Source organism: Gopherus evgoodei, chromosome 8, assembly GCF_007399415.2.
Source record: "Gopherus evgoodei ecotype Sinaloan lineage chromosome 8, rGopEvg1_v1.p, whole genome shotgun sequence".
Lineage (NCBI taxonomy): Eukaryota > Metazoa > Chordata > Testudines > Testudinidae > Gopherus > Gopherus evgoodei.
Window position 1 is genome coordinate 88,089,617 of NC_044329.1, and position 27,566 is coordinate 88,117,182.

At 39.2% G+C, this 27,566-nt stretch overlaps 1 protein-coding gene across 4 annotated transcripts in view; it reads left to right on the forward strand.

Annotated features, from left to right (window-relative positions):
* Window positions 1–27,566, forward strand: part of ZZZ3 (zinc finger ZZ-type containing 3) — a 109,169-nt gene that overhangs the window by 69,670 nt on the left and 11,933 nt on the right. For 2 of the 4 annotated variants that reach the window (XM_030571958.1, XM_030571957.1), the window contains exons 3-9: window positions 15,009–15,147; window positions 16,636–16,783; window positions 16,871–16,986; window positions 17,314–17,388; window positions 17,640–17,741; window positions 19,625–19,720; window positions 24,451–24,603. In XM_030571958.1, coding sequence (XP_030427818.1) covers window positions 15,009–15,147; window positions 16,636–16,783; window positions 16,871–16,986; window positions 17,314–17,388; window positions 17,640–17,741; window positions 19,625–19,720; window positions 24,451–24,603 — 829 coding nt within the window. The remainder of the gene's footprint in view (window positions 1–15,008; window positions 15,148–16,635; window positions 16,784–16,870; window positions 16,987–17,313; window positions 17,389–17,639; window positions 17,742–19,624; window positions 19,721–24,450; window positions 24,604–27,566) is intronic. The other 2 variants (XM_030571959.1, XM_030571960.1) reach the window with 2 other exon arrangements.

The window sequence follows — 27,566 nt, forward strand, 5'->3', positions numbered from 1 at the left end:
CAATTTTATTTGATAGGAAAAAATTAACTCTGCCCAAAACGTACGAGTGTAGCAGCATTCTGAGAGCATATGGAATAAGTTAACACGTGCTGAATCACATTTGTGAAACTCACCAACATTTGTCTGATTTAGAGGCACCTGTTTTGCAGAATCAGAGAGGGGACTAGTACATCCTCCATATGATTTTCTGATGGATTAATATTAAATAGAGGGACAGTGCAGAGGGCTGGCTAAAAGTTGTTTCCATTAGTTAGCAAACTATAATTGACTTAGTTGCTATTCCCATTTCTTTTTTAGGGAATCCGTGTTTAATTCAGATTTGCTGGCCAAGTCTTCATTATAGTATTGCCATAGGTCTTGGCAATCTGGGTAATATTTGGAAAAATAAAAGCAGTTCAGGTGGGTTGGGGTAGCACAGGCATTGTGGCTAAACAGAATGGAGATGGAATGTTTAAATTGGATATATTGCCACTCCTTAGTCTCTAGATTGAACCTTTCTTTTAATATTTTAAGAGGGAGGAAGGTATCATTTTCAACAAATTGACTGATGCTCAAAATCCCTTTCCTAATCCAATCTGGGCAAATGATGGGGTACTCTGCTATACAGAGTTTCAAGCTATCCCAGGTGGATGCCTTGCTGTGTAGAAGAGAGTGATTTTTAAATTTAGGAGACATGCCAAGTATTTCTGGCTTCTATAATACTATAGTTAGTAATTTATTCTTTAGGGAATCAATAGTAATCCAAGTGCTGCACACTGGAAAGGTGAAAAGGAGCAACTAATTCAGCTTCCAGCTGGAGCCAGTATGGGTCTCTGCAGCACGAAAGAATTAGCCACTGTGCTGCTTGTCTGTGCCTGATGGTAAAATTTAAAGTCAGGAAATCTAAAACCACGTGTTTTGATAGGGAGCTGTAATCTTTTAAAGGAGATTCTGGGTTTGTTACTAGTAACCCACAAGAAGGACCTGACCATATTGGTGATTTTGGTAAAATAAAAGGGAGGAATATAGATAAGGAGGGAATCAGAATAAAAAGGATCCTGGGAATGGTATTCATTTTGATTGTTAATTTTTCCCCAAAGGGAGAGAGGTAGTGCCTGCCATCTATTTAAATTGTTTGCTAACTGCCTGATTAATGGGATTAAGTTAACCTTGACTGTTTTTAATTTCCTTTTGGAACAGAATGCCAAGATGCTGAGGTTTGTCTGTTGCATATCCTTATAGGAGAGCCACTTCTAGCTAGGTCCAGTAAGATCCTCGTTGCTTCTGATTTACCCAATTTATCTTCTAACCAGAGAATTTACCAAAGTTTTCTATTGTTTGTGGATATTTGGACTAAACTGTTCCAGATTTTTGATAAATAGGAGGATTGCCTCTACATACAGAAGGACTTTTGTGTCCTGAGTCCCTGGTTTGATTCCTTGAATACCTTTGTGTTCCCTATTTAGTATTGCAAGTGGTTATAATGCTAGATTGAACAGGAGGGGGCATCTCGGCCTAGTTCCCTGAAACAGATCAAAGGAGGGGGATATTGTGCAATTTGATAGGACACAAGAGTTGGGATTGTAATGTAACATCTTGATCCATGAAATAAAGGATTTCCCCAACCCAGATTTATCTAGGGTAGGAAACGCATACTGCCAGTTCAGTCTGTCAAAGGCTCTCTCTTCATTGAGTGAAATGATTGGATGGGACTCTCTAGTGTTCATGGAATGCCATAACATTAATCAACTGACATGTTTTATCTGAACAATGCCTTTTCTAATTAACCCTGCCTGACTGGAGTGAACCATGTCACTCATTTTTTCAAACCTCTGGGCCAATACATTTGAAAGTATTTTTATATCAGTATTGTACCCTTGCCTGGTTTAAGTAGGACGGTAATTAGGGCTTTCCTCATAGTAGGAGATAACTTACCTTTCTTTAAGGCATCTTCATAAATATATAACCGCTTAGAGGCCAGAATTTCTTTGAAACTTAGATATCCATTAGGACTTATCTTGCCTGAATTCACTTCCTCCCTGGCTTTATCTCCTCTGATTGCAAGGGAGAAGCTTCCTGGATTGTTGCTGCTCTGATATTTGTGGGAGACTAAAAGCTTTATTAGAATTATTCAGTTGTATGGGAACTTTAAACAATCAGTTAGATTATCAGGATTTAGTCCTATTTCTTATTGCACACAGAAGCAGGAAGAAAAATGTTGGAGAAATGGTACTTCTCCGTGTGAGAGATTTTAGCTGCGGAAGAGCCAGCACTTAGTCATGGGAATTATATAAAGAACTTGGTAGCCTTGAGTGGAAGTTTTGGTGTTGAGGAACAGAAAATGATGCAGATACCATGTTATGTGAAGAACAGCAGACTGAGGGTATGTCTACACTACCTGCCGGATCAGCGGGTAGCAATCGGTTTATCGGGGATTGATATATCACGTCTCAGCTAGACACGATATATCGATCCCCGAACACGCTCCAGTTGACTCCGGAACTCCACCAGAGCAAGCGGCAATAGCGGAGTCAACAGGGGGAGCCGCGGCCGTCGATCCCGTGCCGTGGGAACGGGAGGTAAGTCGAAATAAGATACTTCGACTTCAGCTATACTAGTCATGTAGCTGAAGTTGCGTCTCTTACATCGACCCCGCCCCCTGGTGTAGACCAGGCCTGAGGCATTGGGAGGAGTAAAGCCTGTTAGGGAGTTAGACCAGATGCTGTTTGTAAACAGAGAGACTAGAGAATAACTGGAACATTCAGAAGAGCTGTAAGAAGGCTGAAGAGGAATTGGAAGTAGTCAGCAAACAGGCAGAGGCCATGTCTACCTCTGGTAACATAGAGTGGAGGCAGTATGTGACGCTTGAGGGACATTAGGCCAGCAGCAGAGGAGCAGGAGGTGACAATCTACAAAGGAAGCAAAGCAAAGGCTGCTGTGAGTTTTGTGGTGAACAGGAAGCCTAGAGATGTTGGTGAAAGGGGAGATGTGTAGATATGGAAGATTACATAGTTTTAAATGGAAGTACTTGCGGAGAGGGATTTATTATGCTTTCTCTGGTGTTATATTGTTAAATTTCCTATTGATGAATATGATGGACAGCTCTCTTTTAAGAGGGAGGTGGCGAGAAAATAAACTCTTAAAACTAGTGACCTAGTAAATATTATGGTTCTGGGTCAAGACAGAAATTTAAGACCATTTTTTGAGAGAATCGACAAGCTTACAAATAGGAGAGGGGGAGCTCTGACATTATTTACAAAGCAGGATTTACTACCTCATAGGTTTTTGGGAAGATTAACATATGTGCAGCACCTTGAAGATGGAAAACACTCCATAAGTGTTAAATGTTTTTTTTCATTGTCGTATTCAGTGTAGTTGTAGCTGTGTCAGTCACAGGATATTAGAGAGACAAGGTGGGTGAGGTAATATCTTTTATTAGACCAACTTCTGTTGGTGAGAGAGACAAGCTGTCGCCACACAGTCTCTCTCTCTCTCTCTCTCTCTCTCTCTCTCTAACATAAGTTGTTCTAGTGAAAGATATTACCTCATCCACCTGGTCTCTCTCTTCATTATATATTGGAAATTAGCAGCAACAGTGAATTATAAGGACTTTCAGAGGACAATAGAGTGCTTTCTGTATCAAATGAAGTGGATAGTTATAGAACTACTGCACAGTGAGTTTCACAAACAACCCAACAGTAGATTTTTAATGTCCCTGGTTGTGGGATTCAAGCATTCTTACCCACCAGATGTCACATTTTTCAAACCCAGATGTAGGCTTCGCAAGCCAGTCAGTTGACCACCTATTATTTGATCATGGTCAAATATTGTCAGATATTTCAGCCTGAATGGCCTGATGTAGGCAGCAACCTACATAATTCCTTTCTGTCTTTCAGGATTTCATTTAATTGTTTCACATTTTTCTGAGTTAAAATAACTCATCTAAGTAACTTGTTTTTTGTAATTTGACATAAGAATTTATCCAAGTCTAAGCCTATTAGAGATAATAAAGTCTTACTCTTTTTTGTTACAGTTGTTACTATTCAAATAAATTAGTACTTTAAAGTATTTAACCATTTTTGATATTATTTGACAATATTTCACGAGTCAGTTGACCAATTAGTTTTGGACTGGTCAAGTGTCCAATACTAGCTGCAATAATTTTTTAATCTAAAGGCTTGTCTACATAGGGACATTCAGGAAAATTAATTCAGATTAACTAAAAGTGTGAATTTAAAACAGATTAGTTAAACCACATTAAATCCCTATGTGAATGCGCTTTTGCAGCGTGTTGTCCTATAACTGCCCCCTAAGGACACTGCGGACACAAACTAAAAGGTACCCAGTGTGTGTTAACATTAATCCTGTTTGGTGCACTCTCCAGTTGCACCCCACATTGCAACACAGTGTAAACGTAGCTTTGCGAATTGAATTAAGTTAAATTGAGTTAAAGACACTTTAATTATGAGTGAAGAGCATGCACACAAGGATGTAATGCTGTTTAACTAATCCACTGTAAATTCACATCTTCAGTTAATTCAGGTTAAGTTTTCTGAGTGTCCCTGTGTAGACTAGCCCTAACTCTAGTTGTTGTTGAAAAATTAATAAGCTTTTTTTGGTTTTGGTTTTGTTTGTTTTTAAATGGAGACCAAGAACAAGTCACCCTTTTCATCTTCTCCTTCCCCATTTATATTATCCATCAGTCCCTGACTTGGATCTATATCTATCTCTGACTCCCAGTTTTCTCCCTCCAATATATTATTTGTTTTTAGTCTCAGATGTGCTCAGAATACTTTGTGCCCACTGCCATGGTGTCACATTTTGCTGTATCATGACAGTCAATGAAAAAAGATTTCAAGCCTGAAATCTAGCAGTGCCAATTGAATGTATCTGAGCTGAAAAAAATACAGCTGCTCAGGAGAGAAAATATTTGATTGGCTTTCCGCAGAAATCTATTAATCTCATATTATTTACTGTGGGTTAAATTTTAGATGCATTAAATATTTTTTTCTACAGTAATTTACAATCTACTTATATAAAGTATGTAGTATACTAATCCTTACTTAGCCCAGCATCTAATGAGATTTCTTGTGAATCACTGTTCTGGCAGGTGCAGGAAAACAATCCCCCCTGAATCTATGATGATGACTAAATGTAAGACTTTTCTTGAGTTGTTTGAATGCCAGTAGATGGCAGTAAAACAAAGGTTTAGTCTAATGCTTGACAAACTGATACTGCTCTTTCGCTTAACGTAATTTATCTAAGTGCACAATAGCAAGCAATAGCATGATTGGTATTTCAAGTCATGTAAAACTGAAAACTGTAATGTTTTTGTTTAGCAGCATAGATCCCAGAAATCGATCTATCACTATAATTGCTCTTATATACAAAATACCAGTGAAATGCAGTCACTTTTTGGGAAGGGAAGTGACAACCAACAGTGCACAACATTAGATAGGGAAGAGAAGAAATATTCTTGTTACCAAGGTCAGAAGACAAAAACCTCTGTCTTATGAAAGGTGCCATGGAATGTTCTAAATCAATGGTAGGCAACCTATGGCTAGCGGACTGCATGCGGCCCATCAGGGTAATCTGCTGGTGGGCTGCCAGACAGTTTGTTCACATTTTCATGGCTGCCCACAGCGCCCGGTGGCTGTGGTTTGCTGTTCCAGGCCAATGGGAGCTGCGGGAAGTGCGGGCTGCAGGTTACCCCGTTCTAGATCCACAGACAGCTGACAAGACTGCTCTTATTCTGAAAAGCGCACAAACAATAAATTGCAGCGAATTCTGCACAAAATTTTTTATTAAGTAAATATAAAATTCCAGAGCAATGAAAGCATTCTGTAACAATACCTTCATAACAGCAGTCAGTTTTATTCTTTGCTATCCATATAAATAGGCTAAGAATTCAGCCACATGGAACTATTAAGTTTTGAAAGCAAAATTTGAGGCCTTGAGAAGCTACAGATAAAGTTGTTGCCACTAACTGTGACTCAAGAAATCTAGTGGTAGCACCATATAAGACTGGTGATGAAGAAGAAATCCATTTCTTTAAAGACTGAGTGTCATCACATTATCTGTGAAGAAGGCTGCATGTAGGTTTTTAATTTTATTTTTATTTTTATTTTTTTTAAATAAATGCAAGAATTGTGTTCTGTTTCTGAAGCAACTGAAAGGCAGTTTGTCAGAGACCACAGTCCCTATGAAAAGCCGTTGTCATTTCCCAACTCAATAAAGATAAAATATGTGATCCATTACTGGATACCTAAAAACAGAAATATAATTAGCACAGGACAAATAAAAAAAAAATAATTAACCACTGCAAAAGAATAAATGGATCTTGCATCTCAGAAATCACTAGATGCACTACTTTGAGGCTTAGTTGTGCACAAAAAAAGAGAACGTGATTTCCCAAAGAAATTTTTCAAAAATTTGTCCAAAAAAAAAGTAACATCACTAAGCAACCCTGCTCCTCCGCCCCCATATATGGCAGCATCTCTAGAAATCTAGAGCACAGTGTAATGCTTACATTGTGGGGCAGTCTAAAACATTATAGCAGAACACTTGAGTTGGGGATTCTTGCCAATTTATATCTATCTTTTAAAATCTGTTTTATTTTTTAAAGTACAGTCTCAGGAAAGCCTTTTATCTCATCTTAAAGATCACAGAGAACCGTACCTATTTAGGTTACTACATTATCTGATAATCATCTTGTTTGGAAAGCTTTCTGCAAACTTCCGTGTATGTTGTCTGTCATCAGTGTTCCAACACTGCATTTGTAGGTTAAAACAAATCTTAATTTCACAGATTGAAAGAGTTCCTGTGGGGAGCACTGTGCATTAATTTTTTCAGAAGTGCTAGAGTTTAGAGATTTGTTTAGATTAAGTTTGTAACTGAGGTTAAGTCAATGTAGTATCTAATTGTGTCTGAGTGTAAGTTTAATAAAAGTCCCCTTGTTTATTGTGCAAGATGGTTTTGTTGTTTGGTAAGGGATCATTTTTCCTGGTGGTTCCTCAAAGTCCTAATAAAAGGAAATTATTTAAGACTTCAGTTGTGAGGAGCTCACTTTAAGAAGTTTTAAGTGTTGTTCTGGTGGGTCATCAAAGTATGAATTTAATTGGAAGTTTTGAAATGGTGTGTGAAGGCTCTAGGCTCTAACTACATAGTTCTCATTTAGTTTAAGTACAATCTTATGCCTTGTCTTTTCTGGGATTTTGCCTCATATTAGTTAACTTGAGTTAAGAACATACCTTCTTTTTCCAGAGAAGACAAGGCTTTTGTCTTCTGGTGAATTTGCACAGGTACAGAGACTGACTTGAACTATAATTCATATTGTTGTATTCACAGAGAACCTAGAAAATGTGTAGTAAATGTCTATGAACCCAATTATTTTGAAAATAGCCACTTAAACTATGCACACTTAAACTTTGCTTGTGCCCCTGCAGAAAAGCATCTAATTCTAAACATAGGAGTTGCATGCACATTTTAAGATCCCTGGTTAAAAAATGAAACTTGTCATTTACTGCATTTCTTGAACTATAATTAAAATGTTATGTCACTACTTATAGATAGAGGAGAAGAAGAAAGGTTAGAGGATGTGAAATTTTTGCATTCAGCCTGTAATTTCCTTGAATAAATCTCTCTCTCTCTTTCAAAGGGGTAGTTGGTTCTCATAGTAAAATAAATGGGAGTCATGCAGCTAAAAGTCTGTACGCATCTTTGAAAATTGGAATGGTTAAAAACCTAATAGGCTGGTGGCCAGATGAGTAGTTGGATGTATAATTAAGAAGCAGGGTTGAAATAAAAAGGAAGAAAGTATGATGGCTATTAGAGAACCTGGTAGTGAAAGAAACTTGACTGAATTCTTAAGTGTAACATACACAAAGCATGTGTCTTCTATATTACAAGGAACTTTTGTACAATATTTGCTTACGGTACCAGTTGAAAGGATTTTACCTAAAAGGATGAAACCTGTGCCATCTTCTGAAGTCCATGAGTATTGACAGTGTCACTCCTGAACCACTGGTACAAACACCAGGCTGTAAGAGGGGGGAAAAAAAGAAAAAGCCGCAGTCATTTGTATTGTTCCATTGAATAGAAAATATGCAAATATTTAAGATGGCTGCTTTGCATTCTTTCCAGACTGAATTTATTTAGGGTCACTCAGTGTGTGTTGTGTGAACTGATTCTAACCTTCCTGTTTGCTCAAAGGACCCCAGAAGCAGGGCTGGATCCAGCTTTTTTGCTGCCCCAAGTGGCTAAATAAATAAATAAATAAAAATTCCGCAATTGGCGGCACTTCGGCAGCAGCTCAGCTGCACCGCTTAATTCTTCGGTGGCAATTCAACGGCGGGTCCTTCGCTCCAAGAGGGACTGAGGGACCCGCCGCCAAATTGCTGCCGAAGACCCCGGACATGCCACCCCTTTCCGTTGGCCACCCCAAGCACCTGCTTCCTTTGCTGGTGATTGGAGCTGGCCCTGCCCAGAAGTTCCCTTTATGATATACTACTGCACAGTCAAGTCTGTAGGTCTGACATGTGCAGGTAACGTTATGCTTTGTGGCAAGATATTGATGTGAATCTGTAGCACCAAATATCATTTTTGCTCAAGAGAGATTAGATTGCTTTCAGGACAGTTGTCTTATTCACACATGGTGTCACTCCCCAGTAGGTTATCTGTTGTGAATGGAGACCAAAGTAGCCAAGAGTTTTGATATTTTGAGGTTTACAATATAATGTTACACCTAGGTGCTTTCCTATTGAAGAAGGATTTTAAGTAGTAGATCAACCAGGAATGCAACACTCTTTCTCTTCTTCAACTTGTAGTCAAGGAACTTGAAATACGTTCTCTTCTATGAAGACTGTATAGCATCCCCAAGGAACTTTAGAAGGGAAGGAGATAGCAGGGGTGGGCAGGGTGGCATGGAATTTAGAGATAGACAGAAGTAATAGAAACAAGATAAGGGGAGAAAAAGGCGAGGAAAGACAATGAAAGCCCAGCAGGAAGGTCAGCCCTTGATATCTGTTTCATATTTCATGCTTTGCGCTTGCACTCTCTGGAGAGTTCCACATAATGGTACGTAAATGTGTCTCAGTATGGTATATACTGTACTGAATAAGCAAGAATCACACATTCTGCATTTCTCCAAAAAGCTGTGGAGGGAATCTAATCCCAGTTTAGTTCATTTCTAGGAAAAAAGACAATTTCCACTTCTTAATTTCCATTCTATTTATTTAGCATAGGGGATGGGGAGGACATTAATTATATGAAATAAAGCACTATCAGAACAAGGATTACATTTTTTTTATTAGGATGCTATTTTTAAAGTACAATTTAATTAATTTCAGGCCTAAAGGATGTGACAATGTAATTTTATATTTAATTTTAAGATCCGTTATTAATCTAATAATGCTCATTCTAGATTTAGTCGTTTAATCTCTACTGGGCCAAGAATAAAAGTGCTTACTTAATCACTTTTTAATTATAGGAAAATAATACAGTTGATTTAGATTAGGTTCACTTGCCAAGGAAGTTAATATTTTGAGAAATCTTTTTCTATGTTATTAGAGTATTTGTGCTGAAAAGGTACTGATCTTCCATTGTGAGTTGCATGCAGTTTTAAATATTAATTTATATTCTGTCTAGATTTCTTTAAACAGCTGTAGGGGTTTCAATTTCAGTACACCTGCTATCAGTAGGTGTATTGTCAGGATAAAAAAGTTATTATTTTTTTTTTTAAAAGAGACCTGTAGCACTAACACTTGTAATTGCCAGCCACAAAAATTAAAAAACCTGAGCCAGGCTCCCAAAAACATGATTTAAAAAAATAATTATTCTTTTTTTGTCTCCTACTTTTTGAACTTTTAGTGTTCACATTTTCAAGCTTCCCATTTTTCAACCATGAGACTTATAAACGTATTTATTTTTTTAAATCACAGGTCTGATTTTCATGTATTAACATGGCCATAAGAAAAATACGTATGAAAAGCTGGTTTCTGTATTTTCAGAAATGTAATGAGGTACTTGTTTTGTGAATCTCTTCATTTAATTACACAAAACTTAAATTTGGAGGCTACATTATATGACATTATCCCTTGATTAATTTTATAATCTCCAAATAGAAATAAATATCTTTAGCAGAAACTAAAAACATTACTGGGAAATCTATTTATCTGAATAGTTTGCTCAGCAAACTGAGTTTGGCCTGAGGATATAGCAACAATAATTGCAGATAAACATCACATGTAATACTTCTGAATACTTATGTTTCTGATTTTTATCAAGAGCAAAGGGAGATAATTTGTGAACCAATGAACTAGCAATTCCTATAGTGTCTTACTCAGCTGATCAGACCACAAGATGGGGAGAAATAGTTACACAGATCTGAATTTTCTTGTTTTTTTCAGGAACATAATTACCTCTACGCCCACCCACAACTGTGTATATTAAGGCCATAACAAGCTGATGACCCTTCTGTTTTATATGTGCATGCCCTGTCTTGTAAACTGATATTAGAACAAGATTAATCCGTGTGAAAAATGATGCACTACTTAAAATCATTTAAATAACTGTTTTTCCTAGAACATTAAACAGTGCAATTGAACCTAGTGATTGTCTTGTCTTGGCTTCTTTTTGAAAAGCAATTGTTTAAACACAGTCTGGGGAAAACAGTTTAAGATACCCCAGGTTTTTATTAAGAAATAAGAAGGCAGAAGTTTAGTTTAACTCTTATGTAAATAAAACTGTATATTTTTAACCTTGGTTCTGCAAACTTTTGTTGTGTGTATTTGTTATGAAAGCAAAGGATTACTAGTACTGGTTAAAAGAACAGGAGTACTTGTGGCACCTTAGAGACTAACAAATTTAATTGAGCGTAAGCTTTCATGGGCTACAGCCCGCTTCATCAGATGCAAAGAATGGAACATATAGTGAGGAGATGTGTATACATACAGAGAACATGAAAAGGTGGGAGTTGCCCAGCCAACTCTAAGAGGCTAATTAATTAAGATGAACTGTTATCAGCAGGAGAGAAAAAACTTTTGTAGTGATGATCATTTAAGACAGTTTGACAAGATACCTGACATGGAGGAAATGGATTCAATGTGTGTAATGGCTCAGCCATTCCCAGTCTCTATTTAAACCTAATTTGATAGTATCTCGTTTGCATTTCAATTCAAGTTCAGCAGTTTCTCCTTGGAGTCTGTTTTTGAAACTTTTCTGTTGCAAAATTGCCACCTTTAAATCTGTTACTGAATGGCCAGAGAGGTTGAAATGTTCTCCTACTGGTTTTTGAATGTTATGATTCCTGATGTCAGATTTGTGTCCATTTATTCTTTTGCATAGGGACTGTACGGTTTGACCAATGTATATGGCAGAGGGGCATTGCTGACCCATGACAGCATATATCACATTGGTAGATGTTCAGGTGAATGAGCCGCTGATGGTGTGGCTGATGTGATTAGGTCCTATGATGGTATCCCTTGAATAGATTTGTGGACAGAGTTGGCATCGGGCTTTGTTGCAGGGATGTGATATATGCCTATTAATTGCTTGTTTAATTAGTATTTTGGTTTTCAGGATGCATATCAGCAGGTGTATACAGACAAATGTCAACACTTTGCCTCCTTCCCCACCCCCCAGTAGAAGACATGTGCCTTATTTTCAGCAAGCTCTGTGTTTTTTCTTGCAGAGGCTGCACACCTGAACCTATGTTTCTTGTCATCTTTCTCTGTTTTCAGTTACTGCATTTTTGTTCTTTTTTTAAATTAAAAAAAAAAAGGAAATTTACCTTCTGGTTTGAGGACCATTTAACATTGAAAAACTCGTAACTTTCAAATTAGCAAACACAAGGATCTGGTGGCATGAGGTTCCTGTTTTGTACCTGGCACATCAAGGCCCTGCTTTGATCTATGCCTTTAAGGTCTGATCCAATTCCCATTCTAGCCAATGGAGAGACTAAGGCCTGGTCTACACTGCCACTTTACAGCGCTGCAACTTTCTCGCTCAGGGATGTGAAAAAACACCCCCCTGAGCGCAGCAAGTTTTTCAGTGCTGTAAATCGGCACTGTAGACAGTCCACCAGCGCTGGGCCCTCATGGGGGTAATTTTTAACAGCGCTGGGAGAGAGCTCTACACAGTGGCAGCACTTTAACATTGCTAGTGAAGACATACCCTCACATTCACTTTAGTTGGAGTTGGATCTGATTGTTCACACTTGTACTTGATGCTTCATTGTGTTAAACTTGTTTTAAGTAAAAGATCAACAGAAAAACGGAATTTGTTGAAATAGATGATAATTTTTGTTTTAAGGTTTTCTATCTGTTCAGTTCAAGTCAGGACACATTGTTAGGCCTGAATCAGCAGTTCCCAAATGGGTTTGTGCCATCTGCAGATGGGGGCGTGGCAATCCCTAGTGCATGCAGATGCCATTTTGCTCCACGCAGCATGACATCACGTTTGTGGTACATGCGAGGTCATGATGCATGGAGGATGACATTTTGCTTTACAAAGTGGCATCCTCCATGCTGTCTGGGGTCCCAGCAGGACCTTTACTTCATTAAAATTGGGTTGTGCCTGCAAAAGGTTTAGGAACCCCTTGCTTAAACGACTATCAAATTATTATAATTTTACAGCCTGGTCTACACTCAAAAATTAGATCAGCATAGCTCCATTGCTCAGAGTTGCACAGGTTCTGTGCCATAGCTGTGCAGCAGTAATAGCTGTAGTGTAGACGTTGTAGGAGCAGCAGTGATCAGTATGCTATGTATAACCTGTATGCTCAAAAAGTCTGTTTTTACACACACACACACACACACACACACACACACACACACACACACACACACACACACACACACACACACACACACACACACACACACACACACACACACACACACAGTGGCTTTCCCCTACCCCTCCCTCCTGGGATGCTTGTGGGATGAATGGGCTGCTTAAACAGCTGGAAGATCAGAAGAGCTCCCAGGTTGACAAAGTGTCTGGGACTCTAATTAGGCAGCACTCACGCCCAATGCATGGACACTGGCCAAGGTGGAATGTGACCAGCCAAACGCAGCCAAGTCATCTCTAGTCGCAGGCTATGAGGAGCAGGTCCTTAAACGGCGAAGGGGCCATGTGCTCAGCAGTGCACTCACAAGCTTGTACCTCCCATGAAGGCCCTTCGCCCTGTGGTTCACTGCGTTGCATTCCATTGTGCCTCATCATACCATCCATCGCTGTGCTGTGGGACACTTACCTTGAAGGATCTTGACATCACCAGTTCCATGCCTGATCTGGGAGCGTGAGTATGCAAGTGTGAGTGTGACACACACACACCCCCTTTTGAGCTTAGCTATCAATATAATAAAGGTGCTGCTTTCTGCCAAACTGTAGTGGGTCATTAGTCCTCCCTAAGCTTACTAGTTGGCCCAGTTTTGAGTAACAGACATGATTTACATGTATACATATCAGAAATATTTATGTGTAGAAGTTACTCAAACTTGTTTGCAGGACTGGATGTATGTATATACATCCACCATTATACAACTCAGAAACCTAAATGAAATAAAACAGGCAAGGTTTTTACAGGAACAGAAAACAATGTTGTGAGTCCCCCCTACTGGATTTGTTTTGTTAGTTATTTAACACATTCTTAAAGCATTGTTTACAATATTTGTATTCTGTTTCAGAAACAGTAAATGAGATGCCCGTTAATTTTATCTTTCCTAGAAAAACTGGAACTAACCTGGTAAATGTGTAAAGGACAAAGTCAGTAGAGAGAAATTTTATTAGCCAGCTCCTATTAGGATATTCTAAAAAATGACAATGTCAATAAAAAGCTACTAAAGAGTAATTTTCAGAATTTTTTAAAGGTTCATATTACAATAACATAATTTCATCACTAGGTTGACTTATGGAAGGCAGCTTGTGGGGAAATATGTTAATAGATTCTGTCTTAAGTAATTCTACATTCTGGAAAAGCAGTATGATTTTGAGTACAGCTTGACAGATGTGCAGGGGTCTAATTTTTGGTTTGGACTTTGTTTATTCTTACATGAGGTGTTTTCTTGCATATGTTCATTTTGAGTCTGTTTAGTTCTCTCTTGGTTGTTCTTTGTAAATAATTGCACTGTAGTGGGGTGAAAACATTATCTTCTATCTGTTCTTTTCATCTAAAGCTGCTGTGAAATTCACTGTTTCTGTAGATGAGTATATCTCAAACATTCTTCTCTGCTTGTGATAGAGAAACAAGTTACACTTAATAATGAAACCATTTGTCATGGAGTGGGGTGAGGTGGAGGGAAGTTATTTTGAAGTAGGAAATAAAAAGTCATGACTTTTGTCTTTGGGCTGGATTATGCTCCCGGGGGGGGAGGGGGGGGGATCAATCTAAGATACTTCGACTTCAGCTACGCTATTCATATAGCTGAAGTTGTGTATCTTAGATCGAGTTACCTACCGTCCTCACGGTGCGGAATCGACGTCCATGGCTCCCCATGTCGACTCCACTACCACCGTTTGCTTTGGTGGAGTTCCAGAGTCGACCGGATGAGATGCGGATGAGAGTCGACCGGATGAGATGCGATCTAGTTCAGAGTCTAGATGAGATGCGATATATCAATCCCCGAGAAATCGATTGCTACCCGCCGATATGGCCGGTAGTGAAGATATACCCTGTGTTTTTACTCTTGTGAGCAATTCTGGTTGTCATATGTAGCTATTGGGAAGCTCAGGAGCTTGCCATATGTAACTGTGATTTGTTGCCATTTTTATTGGCGAATGGCTAGAATAAGGATTTAATATTAAAGGAATGCCTGAATTTTCTGTTTTATTGGTGTGCTTTGTATTTATCTACTTAAATATCAGTCAAGACCACTTTTGTTTCAGTAAAATGCTTTGCTAAACTGTTACAGATAAGTGTGCAAGACCTCCTGACCTCTTCTTAGTAGATAATCATGGCTGGCATTTAGATTTTTTGTTGTTGTTTTTGCTAGAAAACTTTAGTGAGATGTTTCCCTTTGTCTCTGTAGTTATCAGAGACTGTTACAGACGATTGCTGTACTCGAGGCTCAACGTACTCAAGCAGTTCAAGACCTTGAAAGTTTAGGCAAACACCAGAGAGAAGCACTGAAAAATCCCATTGGATTTGTGGAAAGACTCCAAAAGAAGGTATACAATAGGCATTTCTTAAGTTTTACGAAAATTTTTTTTATAACAATTAACTCATCACCTATTAAAAACTAGTGTATTTTATATATACCTGTGTAAATATTAGAAGGTTTAAATTACTTCTGTAGTGAAGGAAAACTGCCTTCTGTTCAGGTTTGATGGTTGGTTAAACCTATAAAATACAGATAATTTTGAAAAATTTGTTAAGGACTCTTTTTTGTAGGAGTATAAAACTCATCTTGTCTTCAAGCTTTCAGTGCATATGGGCTTTCTATGATTAGAAAGAAAGCATTTTGCGGTAGGGAATGATATCAAGAAATCATAGCCTTTGTCACCAAAGAGACTTAAATGCTTTGAGTTTAGTTTCAGGTTAGTGTACTTTTAAATGGAGATTGTGAGCAGGAAATGTAGTTCATAAAGTGAAAGCAAAATGACCTATAAAGGCATACCTCAAACCAGGAGAGTGCCAGTGATTATATCAAGCTAGTGTACATGTGTGGAGGAGGGTGAATTTCAGTAAAGAATCAGATTTCATTTTCAAACGTTTAAAAAGAAGTTATAACAACAGTAACAGAGAAAACAAATTTTTAAAAGTCTTAATAGTTTCTTTTTTAAATGAAAGCAATGACTGACTTGTGCTATGATAGCGGCATATCTCTCAATGAAGGAGAGATGTTGGTTCTGGGAGATTCCCTTTCCATAAGCTAGTATAAACTGATCCAGAGGCCATTGAAGTCAATGGTTGTCTTTCCATTGATTTCTGTGAGTGTTGAATCACAACTATAACTTGTTTAGAAATCAATTCATCTGGCATCGAAGCACTGTGCTCTGGCAACCATATCAGCCAGTCCTTGGAAAACATTAATGCCTGTTGCAGAGCATTTCATGTATTTTCCCATCTTGGCCAAAGAAATTCTGCCAAATGGGGGGTATGGGTGTGAGTGTGTATGTTGAGCATTGCCAGCAATTGTATTATGGGCAGAAGGCAACGAAATCAATATAACAGTAAAAACACTGGATAAGGTGCAGTCATGTCTATCATAGTAAGCATTTAAGTTTACATGTGGATGTGATTAATCAGTTCTGGTAACTGTATTCCTTTAGTTCTCGTTAGTCTGCTATGTTTGCAGGAGTACAGGTCTGCGTATACAGTATGGTTTTTTTCATAGTTAACAAATCAATGAAGATAGTAACAGGATATGAAAATCAGAAATACTTGGCTGCAACTATTCAATGTAATTTTTAAACTCTAAGTCCAATAAACCATCATTGACCGTGCCGCTGCATATTTTATATGCCCTGCTGTGTATCGCTCTTTGAAAATGCTTTCCCCCGTATAAAGAATATGCGCTGCATGGCACTTAAATATACAGACTTTGAGTCCTGCTGATAGCTAAAAACAGATCCAGGATTTCTGTGGTTCCATATCCTTTCATTTGGATGCTCAGTGACTGCATTAAGTATTGCTTCTCATTTTGATTCTTTCAGGTTGATATAGGGCTTCCATATCCTCAAAGAGTTGTCCAGTTGCCTGAGATTGCCTGGGACCAATATACCACCAGCCTTGGAAACTTTGAGAGAGAGTTCAAAAACCGGAAACGTAACAGTAGGAGAGCGAAGCTGATTTTTGATAAAGGTAAGTGGAAAACTAAGTGTATATTACAGGAAAAAAATAACCTGCTGTGTTGGTTTAATAACTATTTCTTTATGTTGCTTGTGGTAGGTTTGCCTGCAAGACCAAAAAGCCCTTTGGATCCCAAGAAGGATGGAGAGTCCATTTCATACTCGGTGTTGCCTTTAAGTGATGGCCCAGAAGGTTCTACCAACAGCCGCCCACAGGTAAATGTTATAAAAAAGAAAGTAGGCAAAATTTTACAAAATATTAACTTTCAGATGGATTACTTATTAATACTAGATTATGTTGGTAGTGTTAAAATTGTGATAATAAATTTAATGCCTTGGTTTCCAAATGTTCAAAAATCAGTCATCAAAACACTTGGTGGTGTCATCTTTTCTTGTGACCAAGTCAGATAACCTTTTTCTGTCCTCTACCAAAATAATGTTTTCATGTATGTTTTTCTTTTACTTGGGTGGAAAAAGGGTTAAAGTCAAGTTATCCTAACTTTTTTTCTAAAGTCCTATTCCATGTTATATACTGTATTTAAGCAGATGATAAGAGGGCGACTTTGCGATGAGACCAAACCCGAAACTTTTAACCAGCTGTGGACTGTAGAAGAACAGGTAATGGGAAACCCTAGCTAGCTCGTAGACCATTTTGTAACCATACAGTGATGTTCACAAAAATAAACTCAAATTTTATAGTAACTTTTAAAACGCATAACGCTTTGGAGTCAAAGATAAAGTGTATGTATGTATTCATGTTTTGCACCAATTAGATTTTTATTTTTATTTATTTTTTTTTTAGTGACAAGCCATGCCCCTTCTAGATAAGGTGTATTAATGTTTGTGATCTTGTCTTGTGCTTGGTTTAGAAAAAACTTGAACAATTACTCCTGAAGTACCCACCAGAGGAAGTAGAATCACGACGGTGGCAGAAGATAGCTGATGAACTGGGAAATCGAACTGCGAAACAAGTAATGGGGAATTCTCTTACATAAGTAACCATCTCTCTTTTTGTTCTCTAGACATTCCTGGAATACTAGAGGGGGAAGCTGTCAGGTGGTCTTTTGCATAGTTTCTTCAGTAATGGAATTCTTATGCAAAAGTCATGTCAATTCATAAAGAGACAAGGATTTTTTAAAACTGTAAAATGTATTTTGGTTGGGAAAGAATTGATTGCTTCTGGGGGAAGAAACCTCACCAACAAATTCTTTGCTTGCGTTACTGCAGGGTTCCTCAAACAGAGGTCGCCGCTTCTGTAGGGAAAGCCCCTGGCGGTCCGGGCTGGATTGTTTACTTGCCCCCCCTGCAACCTCTGTTTGAGAAACCCTACGTTAGTGGCTATGCCCTGGGACTACTGACATCAATTGCTGCATCCTGAGGATGTTGAAATAGATACAAAGTGGAGTTGCCCACATTCCATTTGGAGATTTTAAAAAACTCATAGTGGATTAAAAAAATTCAGGAAAGTTGCCAAGTCCTCAGAGGCAACCTTAATATTCTGATGAAAAATTTAATCAATCATCCAAAGAAAGGTCTGCAGCACTACTAACATCTCTACTAGGGTATCTGACCATAACAAACCTAGGGCTTCTTGTTAGGACTCTTAAATGTGAAATTGTATTAATTTTTAATAAATGCTCACAAACCTTGATTAAGCTGTCAGGTCTAATTGTTGTTTATTAGACTTTGACAGCGGCCCTGTGCAGGACTGGATTAACTCTCCTGTTGGCTTGGGACTATTAGGCTTTGTGGGGCCCCTGTATACAAGTCTTTTTCCTGGAAGGGAGTTTGGTGCAGGAGGGGCTCTGGACTAGTGCAGAGTGTTGGGGTGCAGGAGAGGGTGAGGGGTGTGGGCTCTGGGAGGGAGTTTGGTGCAGGAGGGGGCTCCGGGCTGAGAAGGGGCATTGGGGCACAGGAGGGGGTGTGAGGTGCAGGCTCCAGCTGGGAGGCACTTATCACAGGTGGCTCCCAGCCAGCAGTGCAGCAGGACTCAGGCAGGCTGCCTGCCTGCCTGCCATAGCCCCACGCCACTCCCAGAAGCGGCCGGCTGCTGGCATGTCTCTGCATGCCCCTGGGGGGAGAGGGACATTGTGTCTCTTTGTGCTACCTGCGCCTGCAAGTACCACCCTCGCAGCTCCCACTGGCCAAGGGAACTGCAGGGATGGTGCTGGGGCGGGGAGAGCACACAGAGCTGCCTCATTCATACACAGACACACACCACACCCTCCCGCCAGGGGCCAGCCTCTTCCGGGAACGGCGTTGGGCCAGCACAGGAAGGCAGCCTGAGTGTCCCTTTTAGCAGCCTGGAGGTCGCTGCCTGTGATTTATTTTTGCGGGGCACCCTCTGAGCCGCCAGCTGCAGCCCCTAAAGCCCCTGTCTTAATCCAGCCCTGGCCCTGTGACATTATTTTTAAAATACAGCAACACCAGTTGCTGACAGATTCATTTACTTTAAACTCCTATTGTGAGTTACTGTGAATGCATAATACTACTGTTGTCTTTCCAGCAGAAAGAGACAGTATGAGGGACAGTTTCTTCTTCCACACTGTAGAATGGGCAAATATGTCTATGTTCTGAGACACTGTGTCTGATCACATACATTATCTTTGATGCAATTTCAGAATAAAAAATTTAACCGCTATGCTCAACCCCCAATTTTTTCTTTTACTCTTTGCAGAAGAACCTAGTCATTTGCCTTTTATAAATATTACATAAAGTTTAGAATGTTTGTATTTTTCTTTAATCACTTCAGGCAAACATTAGCTTTTTAGTGGGTATTTAAATCCTTATTTAAAAGTCACACCGTATTTATTTATTCATCTAACACTTAATTAACTTATCTTATTTCTTTTAGGTTGCCAGCAGGGTGCAAAAGTATTTCATAAAACTGACTAAAGCTGGGATTCCGGTACCAGGCAGAACTCCAAACTTATATTTATACTCCAAAAAGGTAGGACTACATTCTAGCAGAAGACATGAATTTTACATGCAAATTAGTTTTGAAAATGCTAAGGATCCTACTTTAAAGTGTGGAATGGAACCTTTTTATTAAATAGACTTCTCATCCCAAGTTATATGTATCTATTATTTCATTGACAGAGGTACTTTTTACTGCTGTTAGAACCAGAGAGCAAGCTGGATTCTATTCTGGTTTGCACATCAACAGTTGTTCTAAGTCAGTAAGTTCCTGTTGTAGCGTCTTTATTGGTGATGAAGTGCCAGCCAGAAGCGCACATTTGAGTTTGTAGAGCTGGCAGGTTTGTTTACTCTCTTTCCCCCCCACAGCACATGCACACATATACTGAGCATATTTGAGTCATTGAAGACAAAAAATATAGAATCCCAGCAATGGCATTTTCACAGTCACCTTTCAGAGAAGAACAAAACTTTAAATCCATAAAAATTAAAAAACATAGACGATGAGTTTTCACAAAAATGAGTATATTTAAACTACCACAGCCATAGAGTTAACACTGAAACTGAATGTTTTTCTCAGGCCTGCAACTTCTTTAAGATGTAAGATCATCCACAATTATTGTACATCACGTATCATTTTACTTAGTAAGCTCTTTGTGAACAAATCTCCATGCCCATCCCTCCCAATCCCGTCCCCTTGAATGCAGTGTTGATCTTGGAATGGTAGAGAAAAGAATAAGAATAGAAGGATAAATTCAGTGATGTTTCTGAGAATTCTTCCTGGTACTGGGAAGAGAAACTCAAATATATATTTAAAATAGTCATATGGATTGATGTATGCAGTGTTGTTGTAACCATGTTAGTCTCAGGATATTAGAGCGATAAGGTGAGCGAGGCAATATCTTATTGGGCCAACTTCTGTTGGTGAGAGATGTCCCATTTCCCAGACCTGAGGATGAGCTCTGTGTAAGCTTGAAAGCTTGTCTCTCTCACCAACAGAAGTTGGTTCAGTAAAAGATATTAGAGAGACAAGGTGGAAGAGATACTATGGATTGATATAATTTTATGTGGCACTCATATGCTGTTATGATAGTTATAGGATATTGACAAAACAACAAGGAGTCCTGTGGCACCTTAAAGACTAACCCGCTTCTTCAGATGCATGGAGTGAAAATTACAAATGCAGGCTTTATGTACTGACACACAAAGAGAAGGGAGTTACCTCACAAGTGGAGAACTAGTGTTGACATGGCCAATACGATCAGGGTGGATGTAGTCCACTCCCATTAATTGATGAGGAGGTGTCAATTCCAGGAGAGGCAAAGCTGCTTTTCTGGTGAGCCAGCCTCTCCCAGTCCCTATTGCAGCAAAGAATCCTGTGGCACCTTATAGACTAACAGACGTTTTGGAGCATGAGCCTTCCTGGGTGAATAACCACTTCGTTGGATGCAAGTAGTGGAAATTTCCAGGGGCAGGTGTGTGTGTGTATATGTATATGTATATATGTATATGTATATATGTATATGTATATGTATATATGTATATGTATATGTATATGTATATATGTATATATGTATATGTATATATATATATATAATATGCAAGCAAGAAGCAAGCTAGAGATAATGAGATTAGTTCAGTCATCCTCCCTGATTGAACTAAATGTGTAGACTTATTTCTGCCTCCCTGATTGAACTAACCTCGTTATCTCTAGCTTGCGTCTTGCTTGCATATATATACCTGCCCCTGGAAATTTCCACTACTTGCATGCTCCAAAACATCTGTTAGTCTATAAGGTGCCACAGGATTCTTTGCTGCTTTTACAGATCCAGACTAACACGGCTACTCCTCTGATACCAGTCCCTATTCAAACCCAAATTAATGGTGTTAAATTTGTAAGTGAATTTTAGTTCTGCAGTTTCTCTTTGAAATCTGTTTTCTGAAGTTTTTTTTGTTCAAGTATGGCTACTTTTAAATCTGTTATAGAATGTCCAGGAAGACTTCAGGGTCTTCCAAATTTTCAAAGATGGGTGCAGTAATGTCCACAAAATATATTCACACCAGATAACTTTTCTAAAACGTGTATTTGCAATTGTAGGCCAGAATCCTGTAAAGATTTATGCATATGGCGTCAGTGTATAAAGATAAGCACATATATGTCTTAACAGTGTCAGATCCATAATTAAGAACGTTATTTGTGCAAACAATCTTTCAGAGGAAGCTAACGTTACTGCCACTTTGAAAACTTAAAAATCAGCATTCTTTTGTCCATTCATATCTAATTACTGTGCTTGAGGACAAAGGAGGTGGATTTTTTTCCCTTCAGTTTAGCTTTTAATAGAAAACAATGGTTGAGCGTGAGCACAAAACAGTACTACTAAATGTGAGCAGACTGTGGCCCATTGCATCCGCAGTGTAACTATAATATTAATTTCTTCATGGGTAGTTTTGTAATTCTTTTAAAAATATTTATTGAAATTTTTTCCCAAATTGACAGAGATTGTCTAAGGTACTTAGCATTGTACTACTCCTTTAAATATCAAGTATTATACCAGGGCTGAAAACGGAACTGATGTTGAATTTTATATTAACATATAAAATTGTGATATTTATAATGGAAACCCTACCATGCTGCTTTTCTAAAATACATGAAACATATATTTATGTCTGTTTTCACGGTAGTATTCAGATCCTAGCTCTGAACACTAGATTCACACTGTTACAGTGCATTGTTCCCAGGTTCACTCCAGCCTGCTGTCCTGCAGGGGTATGGGTTCTCTACGCTCTTAACGCTTGTAACCAATAAAAAATGTTATCATTGAAGGGGGGAAAATGAAGTTTTACTGCAGATGGGGGAATTGAACTCTATCTGCTAATATAGTTGTCGTCTTAGAATAGTTTCTCAAATGTGGCCGCACGTGGCCACCAGGGACTCTTCTTGTGGCCACCGCCTCCTGGGCGGTGACTGGTGGGGGGAGTCAGCAGTAGTTGGGCCCTGCCCACCTCTGGAGACACAAGAGCTGGAGGAGCAGGCAGCCAGTGAGTTCTCCACCTTCCCAGGGCTGGCGGGGTCAGGCTTCAGCCTTGGGTGGAGGGTGGAGGTCTCCAGTCACAGGGCTTCAGGATCTGTTCCCCAGCCATACAGTCGCAAACTCTGGCCTCAACGTCACTCCCCCCTCTAGTGCACATCTTTAAAATAAAAAAAAAAAAGGGGGGGGGGCAACCAAAAAAGCAAAAGACATAAGAAAATAGACAATGTACAAAGCATCTTATTTGTGCTTCTGTTCTGTTTGGGACCAGTAAAGAATAGAGACAACTGCACGTTATTTTTATTATTGAGTCTGGAAAAATAATCCTACATAAATTACAATGACGTGGACATGTATATGTGCATATTTATTTGTTTTTCCTGAAGTTAATTACCGTAAGTATTTGAGGACAGCTTGTCAGAGTGGCCCACCAGCAAGAGATGGTGGCTGCATTCTGAGGCCAACAAAAAAATTTTTGTGAAAACCCCTCATCTAGACAGACTTATGTTCAGTGCTGGGTAGGAGCTGGTAATCATGATACATGTAGGTACTAATGACATAGGGAAGGGTAGGAGACCAGTCCTGGAGGCCAAATTTATGCTGCTAGGAAAGAGGTTAAAGTCCAGGACCTTTACAGTAAGATTCTCTGAAACGCTTCCTGTTCCATATGTAGGACCAGAAAGACAGGCAGAACTGCAGGGTCTCAATGTGTGGATGAGACGATGGTGTGGGGAAGAGGATTTTAGATTTATTAGGCACTAGGGAACCTTTTAGGAAAGAGGAACCTATACAGTAAGGATGGGCTCCACCAATACCAAAATGGAACCAGAATGCTGGCATATAAAATTAAAAAGATTGTTGAGGATTTTTTTAAACTAAGGGTTGGGGGAAAGCCAACAGAGCCAGGAATAGAACACAGGTTTCTTGACCTCAAGGCCTATGCGCTTGCCAATAGGCCAAAACTGCCTCTTTTCAATTTTTTACTCTGCCACAGTGTTTCTGTGTGACCTTATCACTTCATCTCTTTGTGCTACAGAGCCTAATCTGTAAAATGGGGATAATTCTGCTTCCTCTCTTTTTCTTTTGTCTATCTTATTTATTTAAATTGTAAGCTGTTCAGGGCAGGGACTGTTTATTACTAAGAGTTTATCTAAAATAGGAGTGTGTCACAGTGTTTTCTATTATCTGTTCCATACATAAATAATCTCCAAGGCATAATGTATTAATCTCTCAAATGAATGATCCCAGAACACTTGAACTAGGCTCAGAAGTAGATGCTGTGTGAAAATTTGTGGGAAACGGGCGGCTCCAGGCACCAGCACGCCAAGCGCGTGCCTGGGGCGGCAAGCCATGAGGGGGTGCTCTGCCGGTCACCGTGAGAGCGGTAGGCAGGCTGCCTTCGGCGGCATGCCTGCAGAGGGTCCCGCTGGTCTTGCGGCTTCGGTGGCATGCCTGCAGAGGGTCCGCTGGTCCTGCGGCTTTGGTGGAATGCCTGCGGAGGGTCTGCTGGTCCCGTGGCTTCGGGGGACTTCCCACAGGCGTGCCGCTGAAGGCAGCCTGCCTGCCGTCCTTGGGGCGGCAAAATACCTAGAGTCACCCCTGGTAGGAAAGATAAGAGATCACATATAAAAATTATAAACATTTTGTCTACAGGGTCTATTGGTAGGAATTTCTTACTACAAAAAGTAGATTCTGAGGAATCTGATCTGAACATTGTGTCATTTTTCTACTACAGTCATCAAGCAGGCGACAGCACCCCCTAAATAAACATCTCTTCAAACCTTCCACTTTCATGACATCCCATGAACCTCCAGTTTATATGGATGAGGATGATGACAGATCCAGTTTTCAGAGCCATATGGATGCTGCAGCAGAGGAGGAAGTATCGGTATGTTGTTTAAACACAAAATTGCAAAATGTCTCACAGTGTTTCTTGACTGTTTAAGTAATGATATTTGGAAGGAAAAAGGAAGTAAGGAAAAAGTGTCCTTACTTAAACATTGTCATGTATATATTAAACTGTTGTGAATTCAGTTGCATAAACCAGGAGGAGCAGGAGATTCAATTCTGGCACGTCTTTGATGTGAAGAGTCAAGTACAGAAAATTCAGGGAAAGTCCAAACCAAAAAAGGAAAACAAAATTTTTTTTGATACCGTGGAAGAATTAGACACTTCCGAAAACTTGTAATTGCACATTCAAATCTTCAAAAACGGTTCAGTCTGAATTATTCTGAACACCATATAAAGTGTGTAGACTTATTTCTGCTTAAAGTGTTGCACCAAAAGGACTAAATCCTTTCATCATTCTTTGGTATAATTGCATCCCATGCTATATATAATATATATATTGATGCAGAGGTCCACACAGACACCCCAGACAGAAGTGTCACTATGTAATCAGTGGACTAGGTTTGTGGGCTTATAATATAAACATCTTTTCATACTTCCGTGTACAGTATTGTATGTAGGGAATAAATCCTACTGCTGAAGTTGATGGGCTAGATTCTCTGCTTGTGTAAAATCAGCATAACTCCGCTGAAGTCAGGACAGAAGGATCTGGCCTGCTGAATTTATCTTTGTGAGAACGGAAGGGGGGGTGGGGGCTTATCAGTCGCAAGCCTCACAGCATAACAAAAGGTAATGAGATGGTCCGGTACAGATCAGTTCAGTTTTTCTCAGTGACTTTGTGACATGTACTGCATTTTCTTCATCTTAAATTGTTAGATACTCCTGGATCCATCGTTCAGTCCCAGCCACATCTCTTGTCTCCAGACATGCTCTGTATTCTCCTTGTGACTTAATTTCTGAGCTGTCTGGGACATCTTTCCCCCATCCCCTACCAGAATATCTGATAACTTACTGTTTTTCCATATGAATCTTATAAGAGGTGAAACAAGTATTTTTTTAAAATTAATTAATTTAATTTAATTTAAAAAATTAAATGTTAGCATTTGCCTCTCTTTATCTTAGCAAATTTATCTGGAATCAATTGTACTTTTCTTCTGTGTGCGCAATTTTTTTATACTACATTCTACATCTAGATTATTTATTTATTTTGCCAAAACTGCTTACATTTCACCCCATGATGCCACAATTATAGTAGGTTTAGGGAGCCTGTATTTCAACACCAGTATTTGTTTTCAATTTTGCTACTAGTAGCTTTTGGTTTTAGTTTTTGCAATGGTAATGCTTGACTTGGTCCTATTTTAGGAAGTGTGGCTTCCCCTTTTCTTTCTTCACTAGTGCAGCATTTCAGATGGCTATTTTTCTTGTTGGCAGTAATGTAGAAAGAGACAGGTGAGCTCCATTACGAGAAAGATCCCATTATTAAGGCTAAGTTTTTGTCATGGATGATTTTAGTGAAAGTCACGGACAGGTCACAAGCAATAATGAAAAATTCATGGAAGCCCGTGACCTGTCCTTGACTTTTACTAAAAATACCCATGACAAAATGTGTAGCCTGGGCAGCTGGCTACAGGGGGGCTGGGAGCTCCAGGGTCGCCCTCCTCTGGCGGCTCTAAGCTGCTGTGGCCCAGAGCTCTTGGCATCCCCACACCTCCCACTGGTTGGGAGCTCCAGGGATCCCTGCTGTCACCCACAGTGCATGGGAGCAGTGGGGATACCCCCGCCCCAGCCAGGAGCAGCAGCAATGTAACTGAATGTTTCTCCTTCAGTAGGAGCTAAAAAATATTTTAATACAGAGAATTCAACGAACTGTCCTCTGTGAAAAAAGCTGCCATCTCCCATTGCTGTCAGGGGCTCTGAAGCTATAGCTACCCTCAGTTAGGTGGACATTTTTGAGAGAGAGACCTCAGTGGAACTGTCTGTGTTTTCTGACAGTTTGGTGGGCACCATCTTCTCTGAGATAGGTTGGCACTCTCACTAAGAAAAATGGGAGATGGTCGCTATTTTAAAACGAGAGAGCAAGTGGTTTTTCATGGGGTTCTCTTAAGATGTCTTTATGCAACAGTTTTTGGTGGCACATAAACGTTCAGGTATGAAAAATAATGGCAAAAATGACCATTGATCTTAAATATTCATTTTCAAAAGCTACTTGTTGTACCTTGTCTATTCCACAGAGAGGGTAAAAAAGGAGAGGAAAGCTAGGGTGTGTGCATGTGTGTGTGCATGTGTATGTGCCGTGGACTAAGAGGTGCTGGAGAAAAAGGAAAATAGGGGTGTATGCACATATGGGGTCATTTCTCTGGAACTTCATATTTCCAGTGGCATAGAACGAAGCCTCTTTACCACTCCTACACTCTGGTGAACCAGGAATCAGGACGTCAGGAGTTTAAAACTGACATTCAATGAAAAATGTTCAGTGAAAATTTGATGCCTGCCTTAGCTCATCGGTATATTTAAATGTGACATTGTCCAAAAACCCTAAACACATAAATCTTTAGGGATCTATCATTTTTGGCCCACTTTCTCAGCTAGTTAAGGCACTTGAGCAGTCACTGGAAAAAACTATCACTCCTCTGTAGAACAATGTTAAAGAGAACAAGGTCTTATTAATTTGATATAGTTTATGCTAAATTTTAATGCTCAGTTTCTTAATCTATTACTAGATATTTGCTCATAAAATAACCTAGCTTTGTATTGACAGAAACTAGCTTTTTTTCCTCCACGTGTCGGTTTCCACTCAACATGTGCACAGATATATTATGTACAAATTAAAGTACATTTCTTAAATGGAATTAAAAATCTAACTCATCTGTAAGCTATCATCCTTATTAGAAGATACGTACTGTAGCACACTGTTGGTTTAATACAAACAATGGTACTAAAAATATAAATTAACAATAGATGTCTTTCCCCAAATAATTCTTGTACCTCTCTTATGTAGTTTAT